Raw genomic sequence first — 24,051 nt, 5'->3', positions numbered from 1 at the left:
TTCTCTCGAGGAAGAAGAAGCGAAAGATGGCAAGCCAAACTTTCCAAAACTTCCACCCAAAAGAGACAACCACCAAATGACCAAAAGCGTAGCCTTTACAGCCAAGAAATTCCTTAGGTCAGAAAACACAGATGGCAGCAGAGAGAGAGAAAGAGGAATAAGACAAAACAGTTTGTTATCCAGCTGGAAATCCTACAGAGCAAGGATGACTAGTCATTTGAGAAACGGATGACTAGTCATCATTTTTATGAAGACTGTTTTATGAAATGATATGCAATGCACAATACCTTTGTCAAATTGCTTGAACCTCCATACAGCAGAAGTTAGAGAAGAGCATCAAGAAAGGTTTTCATTAATCTAAACTTGAGCTTGATAAATAACAACACACATCTTATTACAAAGTTGTCAAGGGAAGCCAAAACAAAATAGTAAAAACCATACATTAACAATAACAATATAATCAATATCGCAATTTTCTCTGAATTCCGAAAAATGTGTTCTTGATAAGTTGAGAAAGTGAGCGTACATAGCTGTCTTGAGTCGTAAATATCAATTAAGATATTTGTTACATGCAAAGTACTTGTAGATCAAGTGGTTAAAAATATTTAGCTCCGCAACCAAGGTCTTAGGTTTGATTATCTATTTCTCCAATACAAATTAAGCTTGTCATCACAATCAATATTCGTAATGCATCTTTGATTGTTTCTGTCTTTTTTGCTTCGGCATGGTTGTGCTCCAACTCTCCCAAACCTTCCGGCTTCTAGTTGTTTATTTTTGTATCTCTTAGCAGCCTGCGGGCTATAAATGTGAGAGAGATATCTGTAATGATAGATTATTATTGAATTTCCAAATCATAAATTATTACAATTGTACAGAGATATATATAAAGGAGACTAACCCTCCTTGACCTTCCTTGTTTTTGTATTTCCAAATCATAAATTAGGGAAGGTATACAATAGCCCCTTTAATTAAGGAGTTGACATCCGTTAATTAAGGAGTTGACATCTAAGGATAGACTTCTATACAAAGAGTTCCTAATCACAAGAAAGGTGAAGATGGCTATTATCCACTTGGGGAACGGCAACAATACACAGAAAAACTAATAAACTGCTGGACAACTTCCAATACTTCCCCTCAAGCTGGATCCAAAAGGTTGATGGATCCAAGCTTGGACAGAAGCCTTTGAAATTGATGAGAAGCCAAAGGTTTGGTGAATACGTCGGCCAACTGATCGAAGCTTTTTGTATAATAGGTCTGAATCACCTGCGACTGTACTTGTTCCCGAACATAATGACAGTCAACTTCGATGTGTTTCGTTCTCTCATGAAACACTGGGTTTGATGCTATGTTCATTGCTGCCTGGTTATTACAGAATAAGGACATAGGGTGAGTTGTAAACACACCTAAATCACACAGAAAAACTAATAAACCGCTGGACAACTTCCAATAATTCTTAATTCAAATATTGAATAATTTGCTCGACAAAAATATGAGCCACCAACTTCTTTTGAGAGTTTTCATTGGTTGGTCAAACTCCCCCCCTTTTTTTTGAACTCTTTTCTTGTTTATGGATTACCAAGCTGAAAAGAAGTGAGGAGATTTGTTGAAGCACACGCCACTTTTGAATTGAATATCCTTCTGGCCTTGCAATTTGAAATATTAATGTCCACAGGATATATGTGTAAAAGTCACTTGTAATTTAGCTAAGGAAATTGTGATTCAGATGTGCTTTATCTCTGCCTTCAATTTGAGGCTTGCTAGACGTGGCACATAACCAAAGACAATCCATGCATCTTTTTTATTTATTTAACAAATGACTTTTTTGTGTGAATTTTTTGGGTTCAACAGCCTGCTCCCAGAAAAAGAATATTAAGTGAAGAACCAGTCTGATATTATTTTTATTATTCAGTTACTTCGTCTTTAGATGGGAGCTTTATTTCTTTATCGTTGGATCAAACTAACCCATTAGGTACGTACATCTCTACTACTAATCATATTATTTTTATAAATAAAAAAAAACCAAGCATAGAGGCAAACAAAATTAACAGTCATCACCTCTGTATTAGAAAGCAATTGAGCGTCAACGGGGTCTAGTTCAGTGAAAAAAGCTTTAACTTGAAAACCAGTGGTCTCAGATTTGGACCCTATGGCACCTTGGTAGTGTGCGTATGAGAGGATTTCAAGTCTCAACATTTAGCATCATGTACATTTATACACATTTAGAAAAGGCATAACAATAGTCAATATCGCAATTTTCTCTGAATTCCGGAAAGTGTGTTCTTGATAAGTAGAAAGTGAGTGTAGTCTTGAGTATAAATATCAATTAAGATAATTGTTACCTGCAAGGTACTTGTAGATCAAGTGATAAAAACCATTTAGCCTCGTACCTAAGGTCCTAAGTTTGATTCTCTATTCCTCCAATATCGCTTGTATTAAAAAATATATATAGAAAAAAATATGTGTTATACAAAGAGGGGCAAAGATTCTAACGACTACTAACCTTTGGGTAATTTGGGCCAAGTTTTTGAAAAGAAGGGACTAATATGTGATTGACCCCAAACTCCAGGGGTTCAAACTGTAATTAACTTACCAATTATATTATACCTTTGGGTTCAGCATATGCACTCGTTTTCCTATTTAAGGATGTGAGAATAAGCTTGTCATCACAATCAATATTCATCAATATCTCAGAAGTAGATCGGGAGTAGTCGTCTGGGATATGATGGCTTGTGAAAAGAGCAAGATACTCATAATCGGAGCCACAGGTTACCTTGGCAAATACATGTTGAAGGCAAGCGTCTCTTTGGGACATCTAACCTATGCCTATGTGCGACCAATCAAACCCAAAACCGATTCTTCCAAGCTTCTTCTGCACAAAGAATTTGAAGCCATGGGAGCCACCATCGTCCAAGTAAATTAAAATTCCTTCATTTCTTAGCCAAACTGCAGTCAAATATATATATATATGTATGTATTTATGCTGCAAATTCCTCATAGTTCATCAAGATATGAAAACTTCATGACGTAACTGGGTGAACTGGACGATCATGAAAAGCTAGTCAAAGCAGTCGAGCAAGTTGACGTTGTAATATCCACGGTGGCTGTCCCTCAACATCTTGAACAGCTGAAACTAATCAAAGCCATTAAAGATGCTGGAAATATAAAGGTCAATCTTCCCTTCTTGGTTTTTACTGAGAACTTCTCGAACACCCTTATGGGGTCCACCCAAAATCACTGAAATTCAAAATCATTTAACCACTTAATTAAATGGTTGTCATTTTGGCATTTTTTTTAAAGCCGTGTTCATCAATTTATTGATCCCAACAACTACCACTTTGTCTAATGTTTCACAAGCACGATTTTTGAATGAAGACTTAAAACATAGATGATTTTGATCATTCAAGTAGAATTTGCAGTAGATCCCACGAGGTATCCCTAAATAGTGGGGACCATTCTACAGCTATATATGTCATACATGTCTATCTAACCGATGTAATTGTAAAATCAGAGATTTGTTCCGTCAGAATTTGGAAATGAAGTTGACAGAGTAAGTGGGCTGCCGCCATTCGAGGCTTTACTTGATAACAAAAGGAAGATCAGAAGGGCGATCGAAGCAGCAGGAATTCCATATACTTATGTGTCTGCAAACTCATTTGGTGCATATTTTGTTGATTATTTGCTTCATCCTCGTGAAAAAACAAACCACCAAGTCACTGTTTATGGCACAGGTGAAGCCAAAGGTGAGTTGAGTTTGCTCATAATTTTGTTTTTTTTAATATTTCATACAGCAAGACATATTCGTTAAAATTAAATAAATAAATGAGTTGACAAATAAATAAATAAATGCTGGTGTCTAGCCGTATGGTTATTCAAAGTGAGATTGAACATAACTGAATATATTTACTAATTATGTTTGAACAAATTCTGGTGTCTAGCCGTGTTGAACTATGAGGAAGATGTTGCTACCTACACAATAAAAGCAGCAACAGATCCAAGGGTTGCCAACCGTGTCATCGTTTATAGGCCACAAGGAAACATTGTGTCCCAGTTGGATTTGATTTCTTCTTGGGAGAAGAAGACAGGATGCACTTTTACAAGGAGCTATGTCCCAGAAGAAAAAATACTCAAGCTCTCTGAGAGTAAGCAATTAATCTTTTTTTTTCTTTTTTTTTTCTTGTGTTTAGAAGTTATATCCAACGAAAGTATTTGATACCAAACAATTCTCTCTCATTGTCTCTTTGGAAATGGAAATGGAAGCAAGCAATATGATAATGTGGTAGTGATATTTTTTTTGTGTGCCCTTCTTTCTTGCAGCCCTCCCTTCCCCAGACAACGTAAGGGTGTCAATTCTGCACAACATATTCATTAAAGGGGATCAAATGAGTTTTGAACTAACAGAAAATGACCTAGAGGCCTCCGAGTTATATCCTGATTACAACTACACTTCCATTGATAGCTTCCTCGACATTTGCCTGGTGGATCCTCCCAAGCCAAAATTAGCAGCATTTGAATGACTGGTTTCTTTGTGGATAAAACGGAAAACTACTATCCTTGTTACTATTTTATGCTTTCTTGTTTGTATTTGTGAATGCTGGCCACGATCTCCGGGTCATTAGATGATGTTGCTTCAGAATTCATATCAATTAAATAATAAAATCTTCTAAGTAATATGCCAAATTGTTTTTTTTCCTCTGCATAAAAACATTAAATAATAAGACTTGGCTATTTTCTTTAACATAGAAATGTGTGGTGAAAAATGAGTAACCTAAATCTTAGTACCTAATTAAAGAAAATATACCAAATAAGTATAAATACCTAATCGAATACATTATACCTGGTCAAATTAATGGATGAAATTATGACATGTGGCAATATGCATCCATCCATGACATGTCAGATGCACGACAAAAATCTGATATTTGGGCCTACAAAATTTATTCCTATGTGTTCTTTTTTAGGTGAGAAAGATTCCTCAAACATGAATTTGGAATTGTACGTCATTAGGTTTTGACTATTGAGAAGTTGAGTCCAAAGTCTTGTGTAAGTAAGCTTTTTTTCAAGCTCACTGTATTAGACGAGCGAGTGAGACCTTTTTTTCACTAGTGGACTATACAGTCTCATTTAAGTTAGTCCTGTCTCTTACCAAACAAGGGTTTCGAGCGCTATTTAACCCAGTCTAGTCTAGTGAGGCGTACCAAATATGACCTAAATGCTTAGGGACGGACCTTTAGTTTGGCAAACCTAGGCTATAGCCCAAGTGGCTTCTTTTTTCCAGTCAAAAAAATAAAATCCTAGCTCACCCAGGGACGGACCTTTAGTTTGGCAAACCTGGGCTATAGGTGGCTTCTTTTTTCCAGCCAAAAAAATAAAATCCTAGCTCACCTAGGGATGGACCTTTAGTTTGGCAAACCTTGCTATAGATGGCTTCTTTTTTCCAGCCAAAAAAATAAAATCCTAGCTCACCCAATTTAAATAACCTAACCTCACCTAGTCCTCAGTCCTCCTCTTTGCACAGCACCTAGTCAATAAAAAGAGAGGAGGAGGAGGAGGAAGAGGAGGGGTGGTGGTTGGGGTTTGTGTTGTGGAAATAACTCACACACAGCACAACAAAAGAAAAAAATAAAAAATAAAATAACTCACACACAACACATAGAAAAGAGAAAAAAAAAAAAGAAAAAAAAAAGAAGCACCACCCTACCCTTGCATGTAGAGGAAAAAAAAAAAAAACACTCTTGTTACTGCTGCACTCACCTTCAAGACTTAATTCAGGTTAACCAAGTTCCTATATTCGTCATGTAAGCTTCTCTCAATTTCTTGATGCTTTAATTTGAGGATTCTTTTGGAGTTTATGAAGTATCAATTAGGATTTGCTATTGACACTTATGAATTATCAATTAGGATTTGCAATTGGGGCATCAGTTTCATTTTATGAGTTATGAATTATCAAATAGGATTTGTATAATTGATTTTATAGTTCTTGCCTTTTTTTTTTTTTTTAGTTATCTATGAAATCACATGGTATTGTTGAGTTGTCTATCTACTTAATACCCAAATTTAGTCCACCACATTTTAAAATCCTGAGTTCGTCATAGACAAATATATAATGATGAATAAGTACAGCACTATATAGTTGAAATTCATTATGGCTTGCACATTATTTCCTGCATTATAATGACGTACCAATTTTATACGAGTAGTGAAAGGTCACCACCATAGCCTGGTCACATAGCCACCAACTTTGGTCATATATAGTGAGCACGTGCAACGAAGTCTTGGGTGCGATGAGATGACTAATAGGATGTGCCAAATCGACGAATAATTTTTCCATGGCCTGCAATGTCAATTCTTCAAGACTAAAAGCCACCACCCAAAAACAATGAACTAACCGAAGTCTCTAACGTCCTTTAAGTGATTATTGGAATTCTCATAGGCAATTGAGTTAGTTCTGATAGTTTTATTTCATTAAGACTTTGGATCTTGAATGACTATTTTATTGACTCTAGGGAATGAATATTTTGTTTTATAGAAGCGATATTGGGGAGTCGGGAATTGAACCTAAGATCTCATATGCAACAGTAACTATTCTTAACCATTTAAGCTACAAGTATATGAGTAAATCAATATTCTAGATTATGTAAATGATGATGTATGCATGATTTACCCTAAAGTCACTTACCCTTACATTTTGGCAAACATGGCAAGACAGATTGTGTATCTAGATGACCCTAAAGTCGGAAGCGATTGGAAGGTTGCTCAACAGATGGATCAGAGGAACGTGTATGCTATACCAGAACTAGACCCAACTGACAACGACGTCGACAACGTCAGCGACCAGCGGTTGGAATCTTCCATGGAAACTGATGCAGAAACACTTCGAGATACAGATATTATACAAGAACCGTTTCAGCTTCAAGAAGTGTCTTCAATCGAAATACCGATTCAGTCAATTACAATTGACCTCGGTGATCTTCCGTGCTACGAAGTTCCAGTGGGCCCGAACAACGAAAGTGATGAGGAGGAGGATTGGGAGACCGAAACTGATGATAGCGAGGATAACAAAAGTTACTATAGTTCAGATGATGAATAATGCAATTCATTAGCGACTACCCATGTAAAACATAGGAAATGAAATTTGTTGTAATTTAATTATGGTAGTGTAAATATGGCAATCACAAATTAAAATGAAGTTGCACACAAAATTTGCAATCACAAATTAAATTACAACATATAACATATAAATTAAAATTTAGATATATACCTAAATTTGAAAACTATTTGAATATAACACATATATACCTATATTTGAATATATCTGTTTGATTTTCAATTGCCATTTATGAATATAAGAATTACGGTTTTCTCTTTTTTGTGTTTAAAATCTTCAAATTGAATGAATACCACATGTAGATGATTTTTTCATTTTTGGTTTTGTTTGAAGGATATTACAATAATAAACACTATTGTTATAAATTTATTATAGAACCATGTATATATATATCCATATAATTTAATCACATAAATTATGTTAAATTTATTTTATCATAATTGATGTTAACATTTTAATCTAACTTACACCTTTCACCCAAAGAAGAATATATATTTTTTGCCAATAGTCTTAAATTAATATACTCCTCTGTGAAAATTAATCTATTAGAAAAAATTTGGGATTTTTGTAGAGAATATACATGTTACATTTTGTTTTTCTTTTTCAAATAGTCTTAAATTAATATACTCCTATGTTTAGCATATGAATATAATGTAATTATAATTAAATTAAAACATATATAACATATATAACACCTATAAACAAAAAATAATGTAGAGAATACTGACATAAAACATATATAACACATATAAACAAAAAATAATGTAATTATAATTAAGTTTTTGAAATTTTCAGAATTTCTGGCAGAATTACAATCTTGCGCGATTTAAACAGTGGTATATTTGTCGCGCAATCTCATTCAGCCATTTTACAAATAGGGAACACTTAGCATAATTTTCTGCGAGAGGTTTGCACATAACAAAGACTTGCGCGACGAAACAGTGGTTTATTCGTCGCAATCTCATTCAGCCCCTTTACAAATAGGGAACACTTAGCATAATTTTTTGTGAGAGGTTTGCACAGAACAAAGACTTGCGCGACGAATACTATGTTCGTCGCGCAAACTAAACCCTAAACCCTAAACCCTAAACCCTAAACCCACGGTACACATGGTTGAGATTTATTATCTTTGCGCGACGAATACACTACCTCTTCGTCGTGCAAGATCTTGAAGCTCAGACTTGCGCGACGAAAACTTCAGTATTTCGTCGCGCAATGTCATTCAATTGTGCATAATGTGTATAAAGTGATCAAAATATAGTACCATGTTTAGTACCATGTTTGTTTCATTTAATTATAGTCTTAGATGAGATTGCTAATATCGGGCCCACCAAATTATTACCATATTATTACTACATACACATATACTATAATGTACATATATACACGTATATACACATATACATGTCTATATATATATAAAAACACATATATACATATATAATATATATATATAAAAATATAATAATAGCATACATGTATATATGTATAATAGCATACATGTATATATGTATATATATATATATATTATATATTATAATACATATATGTGTATATATATTATACCCATGTATGTATTATAATATACATATACACATGTATATACACATATATATTATATATTATAATATACATGTATATTATTATTATTATTATAACAGACCCATATATATTATCTATTATAATATATATATATATATATGTACAGTCCCCTTCTATTGAGGGATCCCTCAAATAATTTTATTTGAGGGATGCCCTTTAGGGTACCCTACAAATTTTTTTCCAATGATCCAAACCATCTATTTTTTAGGTCTTCATTCATAGATCATCCTTACAAAAAATTAGACAAATCGGAAACTGTTTCGACATCCAATTGTGTCCTACAAAATCAATGAACACAATGCTTCAAAAAAGTACTATAATTTCAATGACTCAATTGAATGGTCAAATGATGTCGGATTCAAGTGATTTTTTATAGAGATGATCTTTGAATGAGTATCTACAAAATAGACGGTTTGGATTAGTGAAATACAATCCGGAGTGGGCCCTACAAAGGGTGTCCCTCAAATAAGCTTATTTAAGGGATCCCTCAATGGAAGCTCTCTGTATATATGTATATGTATTATACCCATGTATATATTATAATATACATATATACACCTATATACACATATATATATGTTTATATTATTTATAATATATAGTATACATGTATACATGTATATACACATATATGTTATATATATATATTATATGTTTTTGAAAAAATAAAATAAAAAATCTAGTCCTAGTCCAAGCATGCACCAAACGCAAGATAAGTGTTATCCAACTTAGACCAAGCCAAGACAGTCCTGACAAACGAGCCCGAAAATTTCTGGCGGCATAACAATCTTGCGCGACGAATATGTTATTTATCCGTCGCGCAAGGTTGTCATACCTTTCAATAAACCCTAAAATTTCTGGCGGCATAACAAGCTTGCGCGACGGTTTTACACATCGTCGTGCAAGGTCTTCAAAATTTGGGCTGAATGTAATAAAAATTTGGGCGGAAAACAACCTTGCGCGACGGTTTTTTATTTTTTTGTCGCGCAAGGTTCATTAAATGGAGTATGCGCGACGCCTTTTCTTTAAATCGCGCGCAAGGTCTTCAAAATTTGGGCGGAATGTTGTAAAAAATTGGGCGAAAACCACCTTGTGCGATGGTTGGTTAATATTTCCGTCGCGCAAGGTTCATTAAAACGGAGTATGCGCGACGCATTGTGTCCTTCGTCGCGCAAGATCCGAGAAATTTTCAGAAAAATAGCGACAGCCTCCTTTCTTCCTCACTTCCTCTCTCTGCCCTAAACACCCTCTCTCTCCGCCGTCACCCCAGCCCAGTGCTCCGCGGAAAAGGACCGGGCCGCTATGTAACAGCCCAACTCCAAATTTATCCCATGTTTTAATTAATTTGAGTGGAATTACGAATTTACTCTTGAGATAGGGGCAATTTGGTTATTTCTTATCTGAAAGGAATTTAGAAATTCCGGCTATATCGTTGCGTAGAGCACAACGAGATGAGTCCGTAGACACGTAGTGGGCTCGAATCAGAGTTGTAACGAGAGAGATACAATCAAATGAAGCTCAGTGGCATAATCGTAAATATTTTGAAATGAGATTTTTTTTTGATAAAAGTCAGATTTGCCCTCGCTCTCTCTCTCCTCCCGCGTCTCTCTCTCCTTTGGTTCGCGACCGCCACCACAGCCGCCACGTTTTGGCGGCCGTTCACTCATCCGCCACCAAACTCGATGGGGCCGGTACCAAATGATCGGGCCGCCATCCTCTTCCTACCCCAGCCAGCCCGCCACCGCCGAGATTTGGCCGGAAAACGAAAGGAAAAGCGGTTTTGCGAAACTTCGGCCGGCCGTTCTCAATCGTCGGCCTCCATTTTTGGCGATCAAGGTATGGAAATTAATCCTTTCTGCATGATCTAGCTGATGGTTGGGTAGGATTTCATAAATTTTGAGGCTAAGTAGCTCGATCCACGAATTCAAATTCAGCTGGTTTTAGGATCGCGATTCCGGCCACTTCCGGTCAGTTTTTCGGTACGTCCAAGAACAAAAGTGACTCCAAATTAGGTGTATTACCTAGGGTAGGAGTCTTGGCTCTCGATTTGGAAGTTCTTCGGCAATGCGATATCGCTTTGGACACCCACGCGCTGCCGGCACGTGTGGCGGAGCGTGGGCACTGTAGTTGAAGGGCATTTTGTCCCACAGCGATCCTCTCGATGTCACAAGCGCGTAGGTGTGCTCGGATCTCATTTTGGATACCGTTAGAGTCCTGAACGAATATCGCATATCGCGTATTTTCCGGGGTTGCTAGGTTTGGACCGTTGGATGGTCTTGAGGTTATAATATGTTGATCTAAGTATTACCAGGATCGTATAGGATTCGACGGATCGTAAAATGGAGTCCCGGATACTTCAGAAATGCCAACCCTAGGGTTAGAGTTTTAGTGACCGTCCGATCGTGCAATCGTGAACGATCCGACCGTCCGATCTGGACCAAACTTGCAGGACGAGTGTCCTAAACCATGTAGCATTCATAGAAAAATCGTCAGATTGGAATTTGGAGGTCGTGGGCCCCGTAGGCCCATTGACCAAGGTTGGGTAGTTTGACCCCGGGATTGACCGCGAGACTTCCTAGGTAGTGTTATCTTCCTAGGAAGATTAAAATGACCATAGTGACGGGTCTTGATTGTATGTTGGATATTGTGGGTTTAGGATATTAATTGGTGAATTTAAATGGGGGAATTTATGGGATGCTTTATTGGTTGAGATTTATATAAGATTAGAAATTATATATTATATATATTTAATTGTGTGGATGTATAAAGGTATATAAAGGGATCGAATGTCAGTTCTGATGCTATACGCACTACCCCATACCCCATATTGTGATTGTGTTGAGGCCTTTAAACCCGTGCGGTGGTGAGAATGTAGCCAGCCCAAAGCGAACAGTATGATGGCTGGTGAGAATGTAGCCAGCCCAGTGTTGAGGTTGCACGTGTCATAGGAGAAGCGGGCGTGTTGCACCCCATACGTGGCGGGTGCGTCCCGACGATGAGGAGAGATGATTGTCGCGGGCTAGTGAAAATGTAGCGAGCCCGGTGTTGAGGTCACACGTGTCGTAGGAGTAGCCGTGTTGCAGACCCCATACGTGGCGGGTGCGTCCGACGTATGAGGAGATATGATTGTGTGCAGGTGGTGAGAATGTAGCGAGCCCATAGCGGATTAGATGGTGGTGAGAATGTAGCCAGCCCAAAGGCATGAGACATGATGATGAGGTCCCACGTATCGTAGGATTATTTCCGGCGTGCGGATAGGCCCCATACGCGACTTTGGATGTTCCGGCGTATGAGGAGATTAGGTGAGTTGTGATCCCTTAGTAGAGGGTGTTAGTGAAAGAACTACGTGTGGCTTAATCCCTCGAGAAAGGGTACGTAGGCAGCCTGAAGTTACTAGGTACAGCCGCGGGTTAAACCTCACTTAGGTTGTGTTGTGAGTCTAGTTTTGGAACTTGGTTGAATTGAGGCTTGTCCTGGGGACTAAGTGAGTGAAGGTGTGCATAAATAGATTTTGAATTTGTTATATGCATACTGGATGCATTAAGTTATTTTAAAAACATTGTGGGCAGTTCTGCTAGAATCATTTGAAGGCTGGAGGCCATTTATGTAAATTGCATGAGATTATATTGTGCGTGCTGCCAGTTGGGTTATAAAAGATGTTTTATGCAGGTGGAAATTTTGGGAAATGTTAAATTTGGAAACTCACAAATTTCGAAAGTCTCGTGCCCTTAATCCTCTCAGTAAACGAGGACATAGTTTTAAGGAGTGAACTCGACGTAGGTGTGATGCCGGGTCTCCGCAGGTTTGTCTCGGGTTCCGAGAAATTGAGCGGTCTGTCACGCCACCACCGTCCGGCCAGAGGTTCCCCGCCGTCACCGTCGATTCTGCCGGAAAAAGCCGTTTGGCGGTTCTGCGCCGCTTGTTTTCTCTCTCCTCCACCACCAATTCCGACGCCTGAGGTATGGTTTCTGGACTACTTCTTATGCTCTAGCTGATGGTTGATTAGGATTTGGATAATTGTGTGAATAGGTGTCTCGAATTTAAACCCTAGGTTTCGGTCGATTTTTGAATTTAAATTCCAGCCACTTTTGGCCATTTTTTGGGGTAGGTCCGAGAACAAAAGTGCCTCTAAATGATGTTTTGAACCTAGGGTAAGAACCTTGGCCCTTAGTTTTTAGAAATTTCCGGCGATTGTTATCGCTTTGAAACCCACGACCGCCTGCGTGTGGTGGCGCGTGGGGACTATAGCGATCGACCATTGGGTCCCGAGCAATCCCCTTTTTGTCACGAGCACGTAGGTGTGGTCGGATTTTGATTTGGTTACCGTTTCAGTCTCGAACGGATTTCGCCTATTGTGCAATTTTCAGGTTTGATATGTACGGACCGTTGGATCGAATTCAAACTCACGTATGTTGTACCTTGTATTTCTAGGATCGTGTTGTACCTTCTAATTAATTATTTAAAATTGTTAAGGAAATTTTATAACTTATATATTCTAAATTCTATTAATGTGTGTGTGTGTACCCTTTGGAAATTGTGCAGATGTCGATCGATTAGGCGTCGTAGGTCGGTGACGACTACTGAGTTCGGAGACCCGGCTCGATCGGCGTCTGCTGCCCGCTTCCAAAGATCGATGGACCAACCGCCAGGTGTCGCGCTGCGTCATCACTTCATCGATGGCGCGCTGTTAGCGCTAAGCGGCGGCACCGCCCGCAAGCACCACCGACACGACGTCGACCAGCGATCTTGTTGCCTCGGGTCACAAATGTATAGATATCCTTCACTGTAGTTCTTTTTAATTTTTATATTCTGAATTTTATAGTCACATTTGTTATTTATTGAACATTATTGTCATATCTCATTACAGCCAAGAAGAACACCCTAGGGCCGTGTCGGCGGTGAAGACGGCGAAGGTCACCCGGGTGACCAACAATCGTATTAGCATCGATACGATGAGCGCCATCAGCTGCACCAGCAGTGGAGTTGCATAGCTCCTTGGCCCACGACATTGGCCACGTCGTTCGGACCCATTGCCCGATGCACTGGAAGTCTTGGAAGGTCATGCCTGACGAGATCAAGATGGAGGTTCGCGGCCAGTTGTCGGTATGTATCCTACCTTGTAATTATTTTTCTTTCAAATTTTATATATTTCTATTACTTAATGTATGTAAGTAATTTATTGCAGACGAACTCTAACTTAGAGGACCTCAACGAGGAGTTGTTGGCGTACGTTAACAGACTCTTGGTGAGAGGTACAAGCAGTGGAAGAGCGGCTTGCACCACCATTTTCAGGCGTTTAATGATCCGGAAGTCGCTCTTCGGGAGGGTTGCCCGAAGGAGCTTGAGGGGCGGGAGGATAGTTGGGCATGGCTCTGCACTCATTTTCAGGCGCCCGATTATCTAGTATTTGCTTAATTATTTCATATATTTTTTTTATTAATGTTTCTTTCATTTTTTATATTTCAGTATTATTTAATTTTTTATATTTAAACTAATATGTTTTATTTTTTGTACAACAGAATAAAACCCAAGTGAATAAGGGCAATAGGAAGAAGAAGACTCTTCTCCACCATTCCGGCTCCAGACCCTTCTCATATAAGATGGATGCACGGCGGCAGGTAATAATAATATCATTTCTATTTAATTTTTAATATGTCATTATTATTAATTTATTTTGTTCATACTAATATTTTTCTTCTCTTATTCAATTTAGGGGGGGTTGAAATTCTCGGAGATCGACGTCTTTGGTGACGTTTATGTTCGACCTGGGAATGAGTTGGCCGAGTCCCTTCATGTAAGTATTATTTTTTTAATTTTTATGTTACGCATTCAATTTATATACATGTTTTAATTTATATTTTATGTTATGTTAAACAGACGACGATGGTGGAGAGGAGCCAGTTGGTTCTTCAGAGTCGCCTCTCAACTTCCTCCCGAGACTCCAATCGAGTCTGGATCCTCCACGGATGCTGGATTTCAGATCTTGATGGAGACGTTGGATCGACTCTCGGGAGGAGGCCGGGAACATATTATAGAGGGATGGGAATGCCCAACAAATGGAACCTCGACCGGTCATCATCGCGAGCAAGCGATCGGTGGACTGTTTTGACATCGCGGTTGCCGAGCTTGAGGGTCGGATGTCGGTGATTCTGCAGTCTCTCACGCGGTCAGCATTTCAATCCTGAATTTTTGTGCGTCAACATCCGAGACTGTCCCACCCGAGCATCCCTAGCGGACCACGGCCCTCGAGACCCCATCCCGAGCCGCATATGCCTGACGACCATGTAGATTTTGGAACATTATTTGATTAGTTTATAATTTTTATAATTATTTTTTAAATATTTCTCTTGTAATCTACATTTATTTTATTTTATATAACAAATGTATTCTTTACAATTCATTTTTGGATTGCAATTTCATATTATTACCACAAAAAAACCAAGTTTATTTTTTTATAAAATAAAAAAAAAACGTAATATTAAATTTAAATAATCTGTAAAAATTTTGCGCGACGAAATGTTTCTCGTCGCAAAACTCACGTAAAAAAAAACCGCGAAAATAATAATTTATACACATTAAATCGCGCAAGAAGATATGTATGCGCGATGATTCTTTTCGTCGCGCAATACTTTCGTGGCCCGTGTTTGCACGACGAAGAACCCTTCGTTGTGCCAATTTAGCGCGACAAAGTACTTTTGTCGCGCAAAATAGTGCGATACTAATCTTCCGCAACAACTTTTCCGTCCGTCGCTCAGTGTTTGCGCGACGAAAAGCCTTCGTCGGGCAAAATTGCGGCGTCGCACCGTCGTTCATCCCTACAACTTTTCTGCAACGAAGGTGCTACGTCGCACCGCTTTTGCGTGAAGTCAATTATTTGGTCGTCCAAAGTCTTTCTTCACGATCTTTGCGCGACGGTATACGCGTGATGAATACTCTGTCGCGCATAATTATGTGCGATGAAAGTCTCTTCGTCGCGCAAAGTGTAAAATGTAGTAGTGGATGTACTATGGATTTTCAAACAGCGGTAAATAAAAACCGTCGTTGTGTGTCATTTCTAACGATGTTTAGAGAAACAAACGACGTCTAAATGAAATTAAAATTCTTTGTTTTTAAAATTTAAAACAGAGTGCGTGAGGCTTACAATTAATTTTGCTTTCTCTACAACCTTTGGATCGGGGATGTTTCCCTATTTATCTTCTCTAGCCTTCCTCCACAATAGAGAACGATCAATTTCTTCACCAAGCATGGTTTCTTCCAATTGGTTTTCCAAACCAACATACCCTTTTCGAGACAACCTATGGTTGTACTCGCATTTTTCCCTTCTCTGTGACTGTTCAGTATGCATAGCCACAAATTCTACTCTATGAATTTATATAGCTGAAGGGTCTTTTAACTTGTCCTTATCATTTGTGAATGAATGAAATCCCTCCATTTTTTGGCTGCAGACGATAACACCATCTTCTTGCCCCTTTCCCTAACAACATAAGCCATTTGAACAGCTTCCCAAATCTGCTCCTTTATATCCTTTGGCAATGCAGTCGATTTCTTATCCACCTTTATAATATTGCATCTCAATAGCAGCCTTGCCATGTGGTTTGCCCCTTTTATTGTACTCAACTACGAGTATAATCTTTTGGATTTTCCTCTTCATAGCATGGCTCATGGTGTTGATACCACCAGTTGACCTTGGCTCCTCATCAAATGTCATTGAGCTATTAGGGTTTTTCTCGGTAGTTGAAGTAAATCTCATCTTCTTCGAGGTTTTGCATTGAACTGCTTTGTCTTCATTTGATTGAGCCTTTAAAACTGCAAGCTTTTTACTTTGAGCTTTTGAAACTTGAGCCTCCTTACTTTGAGATTTAGAAACCATGTTTAGAGAGAAATATAATCTGCAAGTGAAAAAACGACGGTTATTTGAAAAACACGACGTAATATTATATTTCAAAAGTCACTAGATAACAACTACCGTCGTGCTATTTCTTTTAGCACGACGTTAGTTGACCATCGTCGTGGTGTGGCAATAAAAACGACATAAAAAAGAAAAAACAGTTGTCTTATTAAGAGAAAATACAAAAAAGAAACCGTCAGATCTATCTCTCCCACGATTGTTTGTGTATTTTACTCGTAATAAGACGACATTTCTGTCTTGTTTAGATCATTTTAATTATCACACCACGACGATAATTAACTCCGTGGGTGATTAACTACCGTCGTGCTATTTGCAATAGCACAGAGTTAATTACTGTCGTGATGTGATAATTAAAACAACATAAACAAAACAAAACCGTTGTCTTAACAAGTCGTGAGAGTGGGAGACTACTTTACCTCATGCCCCAAAAGTCAACCTTGAACTGAGTTGCAGATATATAATTTGAAGTTACTGCAGTTGATAGTTATGGATAAGTACATGATTAAACCCTCTTAAATATATTATTGTTTAGGGAACTTATGGAGCTAGTTTCAAAATGTAATCTCTTTTCTGTGTTAATTTAAAATTTCTTTTGTTAGTGGCTACGATGGGGTCAACCGCAGATCCCGGACCAATCGATATTTCATCTGTACGATCAAGATAACCATATTTCTTCAGAATCTGGGATGGACAGGTTAGATCCTTAATTTCATTTTTTTACTTGTATTTGTTAAAATCATATCGATGGTTTGAATAATTCTGTGTGTAACGATTCCACTAGAACTTTACAGGAACGTGGTGTGCTTAGATGCCATGAACACAGTTCAATGCTTGAACAATGGAAGCTCACAGCTAAACAAATTGAATTGGTTGAGAAAGCTGGTTTTGGGTACTTCAGAACAATTCCCACGATTAGTCTTGACAATTCACTTATCTCGGCACTAGTTGAGAGGTGGAGGAGAGAAACAAATACGTTTCATTTGCCTGTTGGAGAAATGACCATAACACTTGAAGATGTTACACTGTTACTTGGGCTACCAATTGATGGAAAACCAGTTATGGGTGTAACAAGGACACCCGGAAAAGTATGCCAAAATTTACTAGGGAAAGTGCCGGAAGACCTAAATGGTGGAATGGTGAAGCTAACTTGGTTGAAAGAGTGCTTTTCTAAATGGCCTGAAGATGCACCAGTTGAAGAGATTGAGCGTCATACGCGTGCTTATCTCCTATACCTCGTTGGTTGTACAATATTTTCCACAACAACTGGAAACAAAGTCTCTGTAATGTATCTTCCATTGTTTGAAAAGTTCGATGAAGCTGGAAAGTTCGCATGGGGTGCTGCAGCTTTGGCATTCCTCTACAGAGCTCTTGGTAATGCCTCCCTTAAATCTCAAAGCACTATAAGTGGTTCTTTGACACTACTGCAGGTATGCATTTTTGCCTTTTTCATCATCCGGTGGTAGCAGTGGGCTCTGGCATCTCTTTATATCAATAGCCTTCACTTAAAATGTGACTCTGATTCTTATTCTTTTTAGTGTTGGAGTCATTATCGCCTCAATGTTGGAAATCCGAAGTTCAATGACGAACCAAACAATGGTTGCTTTCCATTTGCACTTCGGTGGAAAGGAAGAGCAAGTGGACCAAGATCAAACAGTAATATAGTTTCCTACCGCAAAGCCTTAGATTCCCTTCAACCTTCGGATGTGGGTCATTTAGATCTTTGCTCGATTTATATGATCATATATTGATCAAAAGATGATAATAGTAATTCGTGTGGTATTGACATACAGGTTAAGTGGCTCCCATACAAAGATTTGGACTCTTCTTCTTCAGTGGGAGATATAAAAGAGAGTTTGATTTTACGGGCCTCAAAAACTGTGCTAATATGTTTTGACAAGGCTGAGAGACACCTGTTAATTCCTTAAAGCCATAACATGTTTAACACTAACCTGAGTCTGACATGGTGCTGGCGCAAGAACTGGATGATGCTGGAACAGATTGGCAGTGCAAGGTATAGAAGTTCTTCTCCTGAGAATCCGATCCTTATAGCTATAACTCTGATGGGTGAATTTCTGTTTAGCTGTATTGTATTATTCGGATCTAGGAGGGAGCCTTCTATTTATATGCATCTCTCTAAGTGTCTTGCCCATCAAGAAACACTTAGAGATATCCTTCATGCTATAGGATTAATCCATTCCAATCCTTGTAGAACTAGGAACCCTTAAGCCTTCATTATCCTTATTGAACACTGTTTGAGGCTTGCCTAATCGAGATAGGTTTTGAGTTCCTAATAAACAATAAGTCTTTGTAATCCTAAGTTGATTAGAAGATCACTTTAGTAGGTTTAATGTAATAAACCTTCTTACATTCTCCCACTTGATCAAATAATCAATTTAGACTTATTGTTCATTACTTAATCTCCATGTGGAACTCAAAATTCTCTTGTTCCTTTTATCAAGCCACTGTCATTTTGAAAAATTCATAAAGGACTATCGAAGTACATGGATATATAACATCCAAGACTTTTATAATCACATACATGAATCTGCAAAACACATAAGGCTTCCAACTGGATTGAAAAACAAGAACTGTTTTTGGTTTTACTGTATGTGTGACAAAACTGAACAGTTCTTTGCCCACCCTTCAAAACTACCAAGGTTTGAACAATCTTTAATGACTCATTCATAGATTCAAACTGTAAACATAATGTTGACATGATTACAGATTTGGCCTTTGTTCTATTCGTCATCCATAAATAGCAAATGCGAACATTATATAAAAGTAATTCAATTAAATCTGCAAAATAAAACTGTCTAGATAAAACTAGTTAACAAAATCAGAATTAAAACATAACTGTAAGAACTCTAGCTCCCACTGACTCCCACTGACTTTAGGCATCAAAACTGAATTGCAATCCCATGCTTGCCACATGCCTTTGAAAAACATGATTAGGCAACCCTTTATTCAAAGGATCTGCAATCATAAAATCTGTGCCAATGTGACTTAGAGCAGTCTCTCCATCTCGAATCTTTTCCTTCGCAGATAAGAACTTTAAATGCAAATGCCTCATTCCATTTGATCTCTTATTTCCTTGTGCAAAATATACTGCCGCAGTATTGTCATTCCATAACTGAATCGGTTTCTGTATTGAATCCACAATTCTTAGCATAGACATGAAATTTTTAAGCCACATTGCCATTGAAGTAGCTTCACAAACTGCTAAGAATTCTGCTTGCATAGTGGAGGTTGACACATACTGCTATTTCATGCTCTTCCATGCCACTGCAGCACCTGCAAATAGAAAAACAACTCCTGATGTGCATTTCTTAGTATCTTGGCATCCTGCAAAGTCTGCGTCTGCATATCCTTCCAGCTGCAAATTTTCAACCTTTCTATAGACCAATTTGTACTCTTTAGTTCTCTGCAAATATCTTAATACTTTCTTGCCTGCAATCCAATGTGCTTGGCCTGGATTAGACTGAAATCTGCCAAGAACACTTATGCAGAATGCCAAGTCTGGTCTAGTGCAGACTTGTGCATACATCAAGCTTCCTACTAGTGATGCATAGGGCTTGTCCTTCATCTTCAATCTCTCTTGCTCAGTTTTAGGAGATTGTTCACTGCTCAATTTATCCCCTTTTGAGAAGGGAACATCACATCCTGTACAGTTTCCCATGTTGAACCTTCTAAGCACTTTCTCAATATATGCCTTCTGACATAAGCCGATCATTTTCCTTTCTCTGTCCCTGCTGATTTCTATTCCAAGAACATAGTTTGCCTCTCCCAAATCACTCATATCAAAGTGATCGGACAGCATCCTTTTAGTGTCATGTAACATGGACAGATTGCTACTTGCTAGCAGAATGTCATCCACATATAGCAGCATGAGGATGAAATTCCTTCCATTGAATTTCATATAGATGCATTCATCCAATGGATTATCAATGAAGCCTTGGGACTTAACAACTTCATCAAACTTGAGATACCATTGTCTTGATGCCTGTTTTAGACCATATATTGATTTCTGCAGCTTGCACACTAAATTCTCTTCCCCTTTTGAGCCAAAACCATCCGGCTGTTTCATATATATTTCTTCAATCAGTTCTCCATTTAGGAAAGCTGTCTTAACGTCCATCTGATGAAGATGCAGATCAAAATGAGCAACCAAAGCCATTATGACTCTAAATGAATCTTTAGTTGATACAGGGGAGAAAGTTTCATTGTAATCAACTCCCTCTTCTTGTGTGTAACCTTTTGCCACTAATCTGGCTTTATACCGTCTATTTGTCCTTGTGCATTCCTTTTGGTTTTATAAACCCACTTGCATCCTATAGGTTTGCATCCTAATGGCAAATTAACTAGTTTCCATACTCCATTTTTGCTCATTGATTCTAGTTCAGATTCCATGGCTGCAGACCACTGTGAACTTTTGTCACTTTCCATGGCCTGCTTGAAAGTTGCAGGGTCTTCCTCAGTATTGATGTCATGCTCTGATTCTTGCAGGTAAACAAAGTAGTCATTTGACAAGGCTGGCCTTTTAGGTCTCTGTGATCTCTGAGTCAGTAAATCTGAGCCGCCTGTCGGAGCCGATTCTGGCTGATCATGCTGTATTTCTTCGATTCTGCTGATCCGGGCGATTCGCTTATCTGGAGCCAGTTCTGGCTGGTTTTCTTCCAAGGCATCAAAAGGTAAGATAGTGACTTCTCTTGTTTGGTTTTCAGCTGCAGTTTCCTTAGTTTCCAAAACTTCATCAAAAACAAAATATGTTTCATCTAATCCTTCCTCCTCTTCTTCAATAAAAATTGCTCTTTGTGTTTCCACAAATCTAGTGTTATTTTTAGGATAATAAAACCTATAACCTTTTGTCCTATCTGGATATCCTATGAAGAAACAGCTCACTGTTTTGGAATCAAGTTTCTTCTGCATAGGATTGTACAAATTTGCCTCTGCCTTGCATCCCCAGGTCCTTAGATGAGCCAAGCTAGGCTTTCTTTTACACCAGATTTCGTAGGGTATGTTGTTTGTAGCTTTGGTGGGAATTCTGTTGGCAAGGTAGTTTGCAGTTTTTAAAGCTTCTCCCCATAGAAAAGTAGGAAGCTTTGCACAACACATCATGCTTCTCACCATCTCTATTAAGGTTCTATTTTTTCTTTCTGAAACACCATTCTGCTGCGGTGTTCCAGGATTTGTATATTGTGCAACAATGCCCTCTTGCTGTAGGAAGTTTGCAAAAGGTCCTGGATTTCTTCCTTTTTCTGTGAACTTGCCATAGAACTCTCCACCCCTATCTGATCTTACAACTTTTATCTTAGAATCCAGCTGGTTTTCCACTTCTGCCTTGTAGATTTTAAACATTTCCAGTGCTTTGGATTTTTCTGTTATCAGATACACATATCCATATCTTGAAAAATCATCTGTAAAAGTAATAAAATAACTGAAACCATCATGTGTATTAACTGGAAAAGGTCCGCAGATATCTGTGTGTATTATCTCAAGTAGTTTCTCACTTCTTATTGCCCCTTTCTTTCTGAGATTTGTTAGCTTTCCTTTTGCACATTCAATGCATGTTTTATCTTGTTCATGGTGATTAAGTGGTGGGAGAATTGATTCTTTGCTTAGGAGATTCATTCTTTCTTTTGAGACATGTCCAAGTCTCTTATGCCATAGTGTGAAAGATTCTGCATTACAAGGCTGTTTTGAACTTAACACACTTATCATCTCTGTACTTTGATTTGGTAATTTGCAGTTCAAACGAAACATTCCATCGATCAATAATCCATTACCAATAAAACTTTTATTTCTGAAAATGGAGAAACCAGACTCATCAAACTCAAACTGTAAGTTTGATTTTACAAGCTTGCTAACTGATAGCAAATTCCTTGTCATAGAAGGAACATAAACGACATCAACTAATTCCAAAATAAAACCTGACTCCAACTCAAGACTAGCTAAACCAACAAAATCTACTCTAACTCTTTCTCCATTTCCCACGAACACCTTCAAGTCATCCTTGTTTGGCACCCTCTTTGTTTTGAATCCCTGCAAAGAGTTAGTCACATGAACTGTTGCACCACTGTCTAACCACCATGAATTAGATAAAACTTCAACTGTATTAGATTCATAAATCACAGAGAAATTTTCACGCTTACCTTTTCCCTTTTGTTTGTCCAACCAGCGCTTGTATCTTCTGCAATCTCTCTTTAAATGTCCAAATTTCTTGCAGAAGAAACACTTCAAACCTACTGGACCCGTGCCCTTTGCAGACTCATCTTTCCTTTGCTGCTTATCTGTGTTCTTGTTTTTGGTCCATTCCTTTGGTTTAAACTTAGTATCCTGCACCAAATACACTTGTTCTTTTCCTTTGTCCTTTCTGATACTTTGTTCTTCCTGCACACATATACCTATCAAATCAGCAACTGACCATATCTCCTTCTGAGCAATATAAGTAGTTTTCAGTTGTCTAAAAATGCTAGGTAGAGAATTAATAGCAAAGTGCACCATCATGGTTTCATCCACATGGACTTTTAGAGCCTTCAGCTTGTTTCCTATCTCAACCATGTTCAGAATATGAGTTCTTATGCAGCCTTCTCCATTGTATTTCATATCTGTCAGCTGGCTCATGAGTGAACCAATTTCAGCTTTCTTGGATCCTTGGAAGTTTTCTGCAATAGCTTCCATGAATAGCTTAGCACTCTCAGTTTCAATAATACTGCCTCTGACCTCTTCTGAAATAGACCTCCTCATGATCAGAATTGCCATTTTGTTGGCCTTAATCCACTTTACATATTTAGTCTTAGTCTCAGCAGATGCATCAATCGCAGGTACTGATAGAGCTTCATCAGTAAGAACCATCTCATAATCCAGAAGTCCAAGAGCAATTTCCACATCTTCTCTCCATTTCTTATAATTTGAGCTAGTGAGAGTTCAAATCGAGTTATGATTGACTGTACATGTTTAAAACAAGATAAGCACTTTATATATAAATTTCCCCAGAACTTTAATCAAACATACTTAATCACATCTTTGGACAATGATTCAAGCATGCTTATTGACACTGGAAAACGAGTAGATGTGGATTTCCTGAGCAAAAGATCTTCTACATCTTTAGACAGAAGAAAACCTTTCACTAATCCATATCTATCCATGTTCCATGTCGATCCACCATGATGCAAGACATATCAAACTGCTGACATCTTTGGACAGAAAGCCTTTCGACATGTTTTGCATCATGGTGCAAATTCTGATCATAAACCTTGAATATAGTGATCATGCAATGGTTGAGTCGCTTTGGCTTACTCAATCACGGCACAAGAACTGTAAGCAATGATCTGTAGAAAACTTTAAGAGCATGATAAAGTTCATACTTTATACTGTTATCATGTTCATACTTTATAACTTAAAACTGTCAGTTATTTATTCTCAATTTTCCTGCACG

General features: G+C 38.1%; 2 protein-coding genes across 2 annotated transcripts; one reads left to right on the top strand and one right to left on the bottom strand.

The window, feature by feature from the left end:
- Positions 1-2,673: 2,673 nt before the first annotated feature.
- LOC148919077 (isoeugenol synthase 1-like) lies at positions 2,674-4,565 on the top strand. Its single transcript, XM_089047724.1, has 5 exons — positions 2,674-2,910; positions 3,031-3,166; positions 3,509-3,740; positions 3,936-4,139; positions 4,315-4,565. The coding sequence occupies exons 1-5, from the start codon at positions 2,720-2,722 to the stop codon at positions 4,512-4,514; spliced, it is 963 nt and encodes a 320-aa protein (XP_088903850.1). The 5' UTR covers positions 2,674-2,719; the 3' UTR covers positions 4,515-4,565.
- Positions 4,566-22,489: 17,924 nt separating this feature from the next.
- On the bottom strand, positions 22,490-23,761 carry LOC103329021 (uncharacterized). The gene is made up of 4 exons (XM_089048781.1): positions 23,628-23,761; positions 23,115-23,529; positions 22,766-23,003; positions 22,490-22,655 (listed from the first exon to the last, which is right to left on the bottom strand). Exons 1-4 carry the CDS (start codon positions 23,759-23,761, stop codon positions 22,621-22,623), a joined length of 822 nt encoding a protein of 273 aa, XP_088904907.1. The 3' UTR covers positions 22,490-22,620.
- Between the last annotated feature and the right edge of the window lie 290 nt (positions 23,762-24,051).

This window comes from Prunus mume, linkage group LG3, assembly GCF_029339155.1.
Source record: "Prunus mume cultivar Tortuosa linkage group LG3, ASM2933915v1, whole genome shotgun sequence".
Taxonomy (NCBI): Eukaryota; Viridiplantae; Streptophyta; class Magnoliopsida; order Rosales; family Rosaceae; genus Prunus; species Prunus mume.
Note: the sequence above shows the minus strand (reverse complement) of the source record. Positions and strands in the feature narration are given on the sequence as shown.

Excerpts from the sequence above, each read along its gene's own strand:
- LOC103329021 (XM_089048781.1), bottom strand. The coding sequence starts at position 23,761 with ATGGATAGATATGGATTAGTGAAAGGTTTTCTTCTGTCTAAAGATGTA. Across the intron at positions 23,004-23,114 it reads ATGTGGATGAAACCATGATG|GAAGAACAAAGTATCAGAAA; the intron begins GTGCACTTTGCT and ends ATATGTGTGCAG. Across the intron at positions 22,656-22,765 it reads GGACAAACAAAAGGGAAAAG|GGATTCAAAACAAAGAGGGT; the intron begins GTAAGCGTGAAA and ends AACTCTTTGCAG.
- LOC148919077 (XM_089047724.1), top strand. The coding sequence starts at position 2,720 with ATGATGGCTTGTGAAAAGAGCAAGATACTCATAATCGGAGCCACAGGT. Across the intron at positions 2,911-3,030 it reads ATGGGAGCCACCATCGTCCA|GGGTGAACTGGACGATCATG; the intron begins AGTAAATTAAAA and ends CATGACGTAACT. Across the intron at positions 4,140-4,314 it reads AATACTCAAGCTCTCTGAGA|CCCTCCCTTCCCCAGACAAC; the intron begins GTAAGCAATTAA and ends TCTTTCTTGCAG.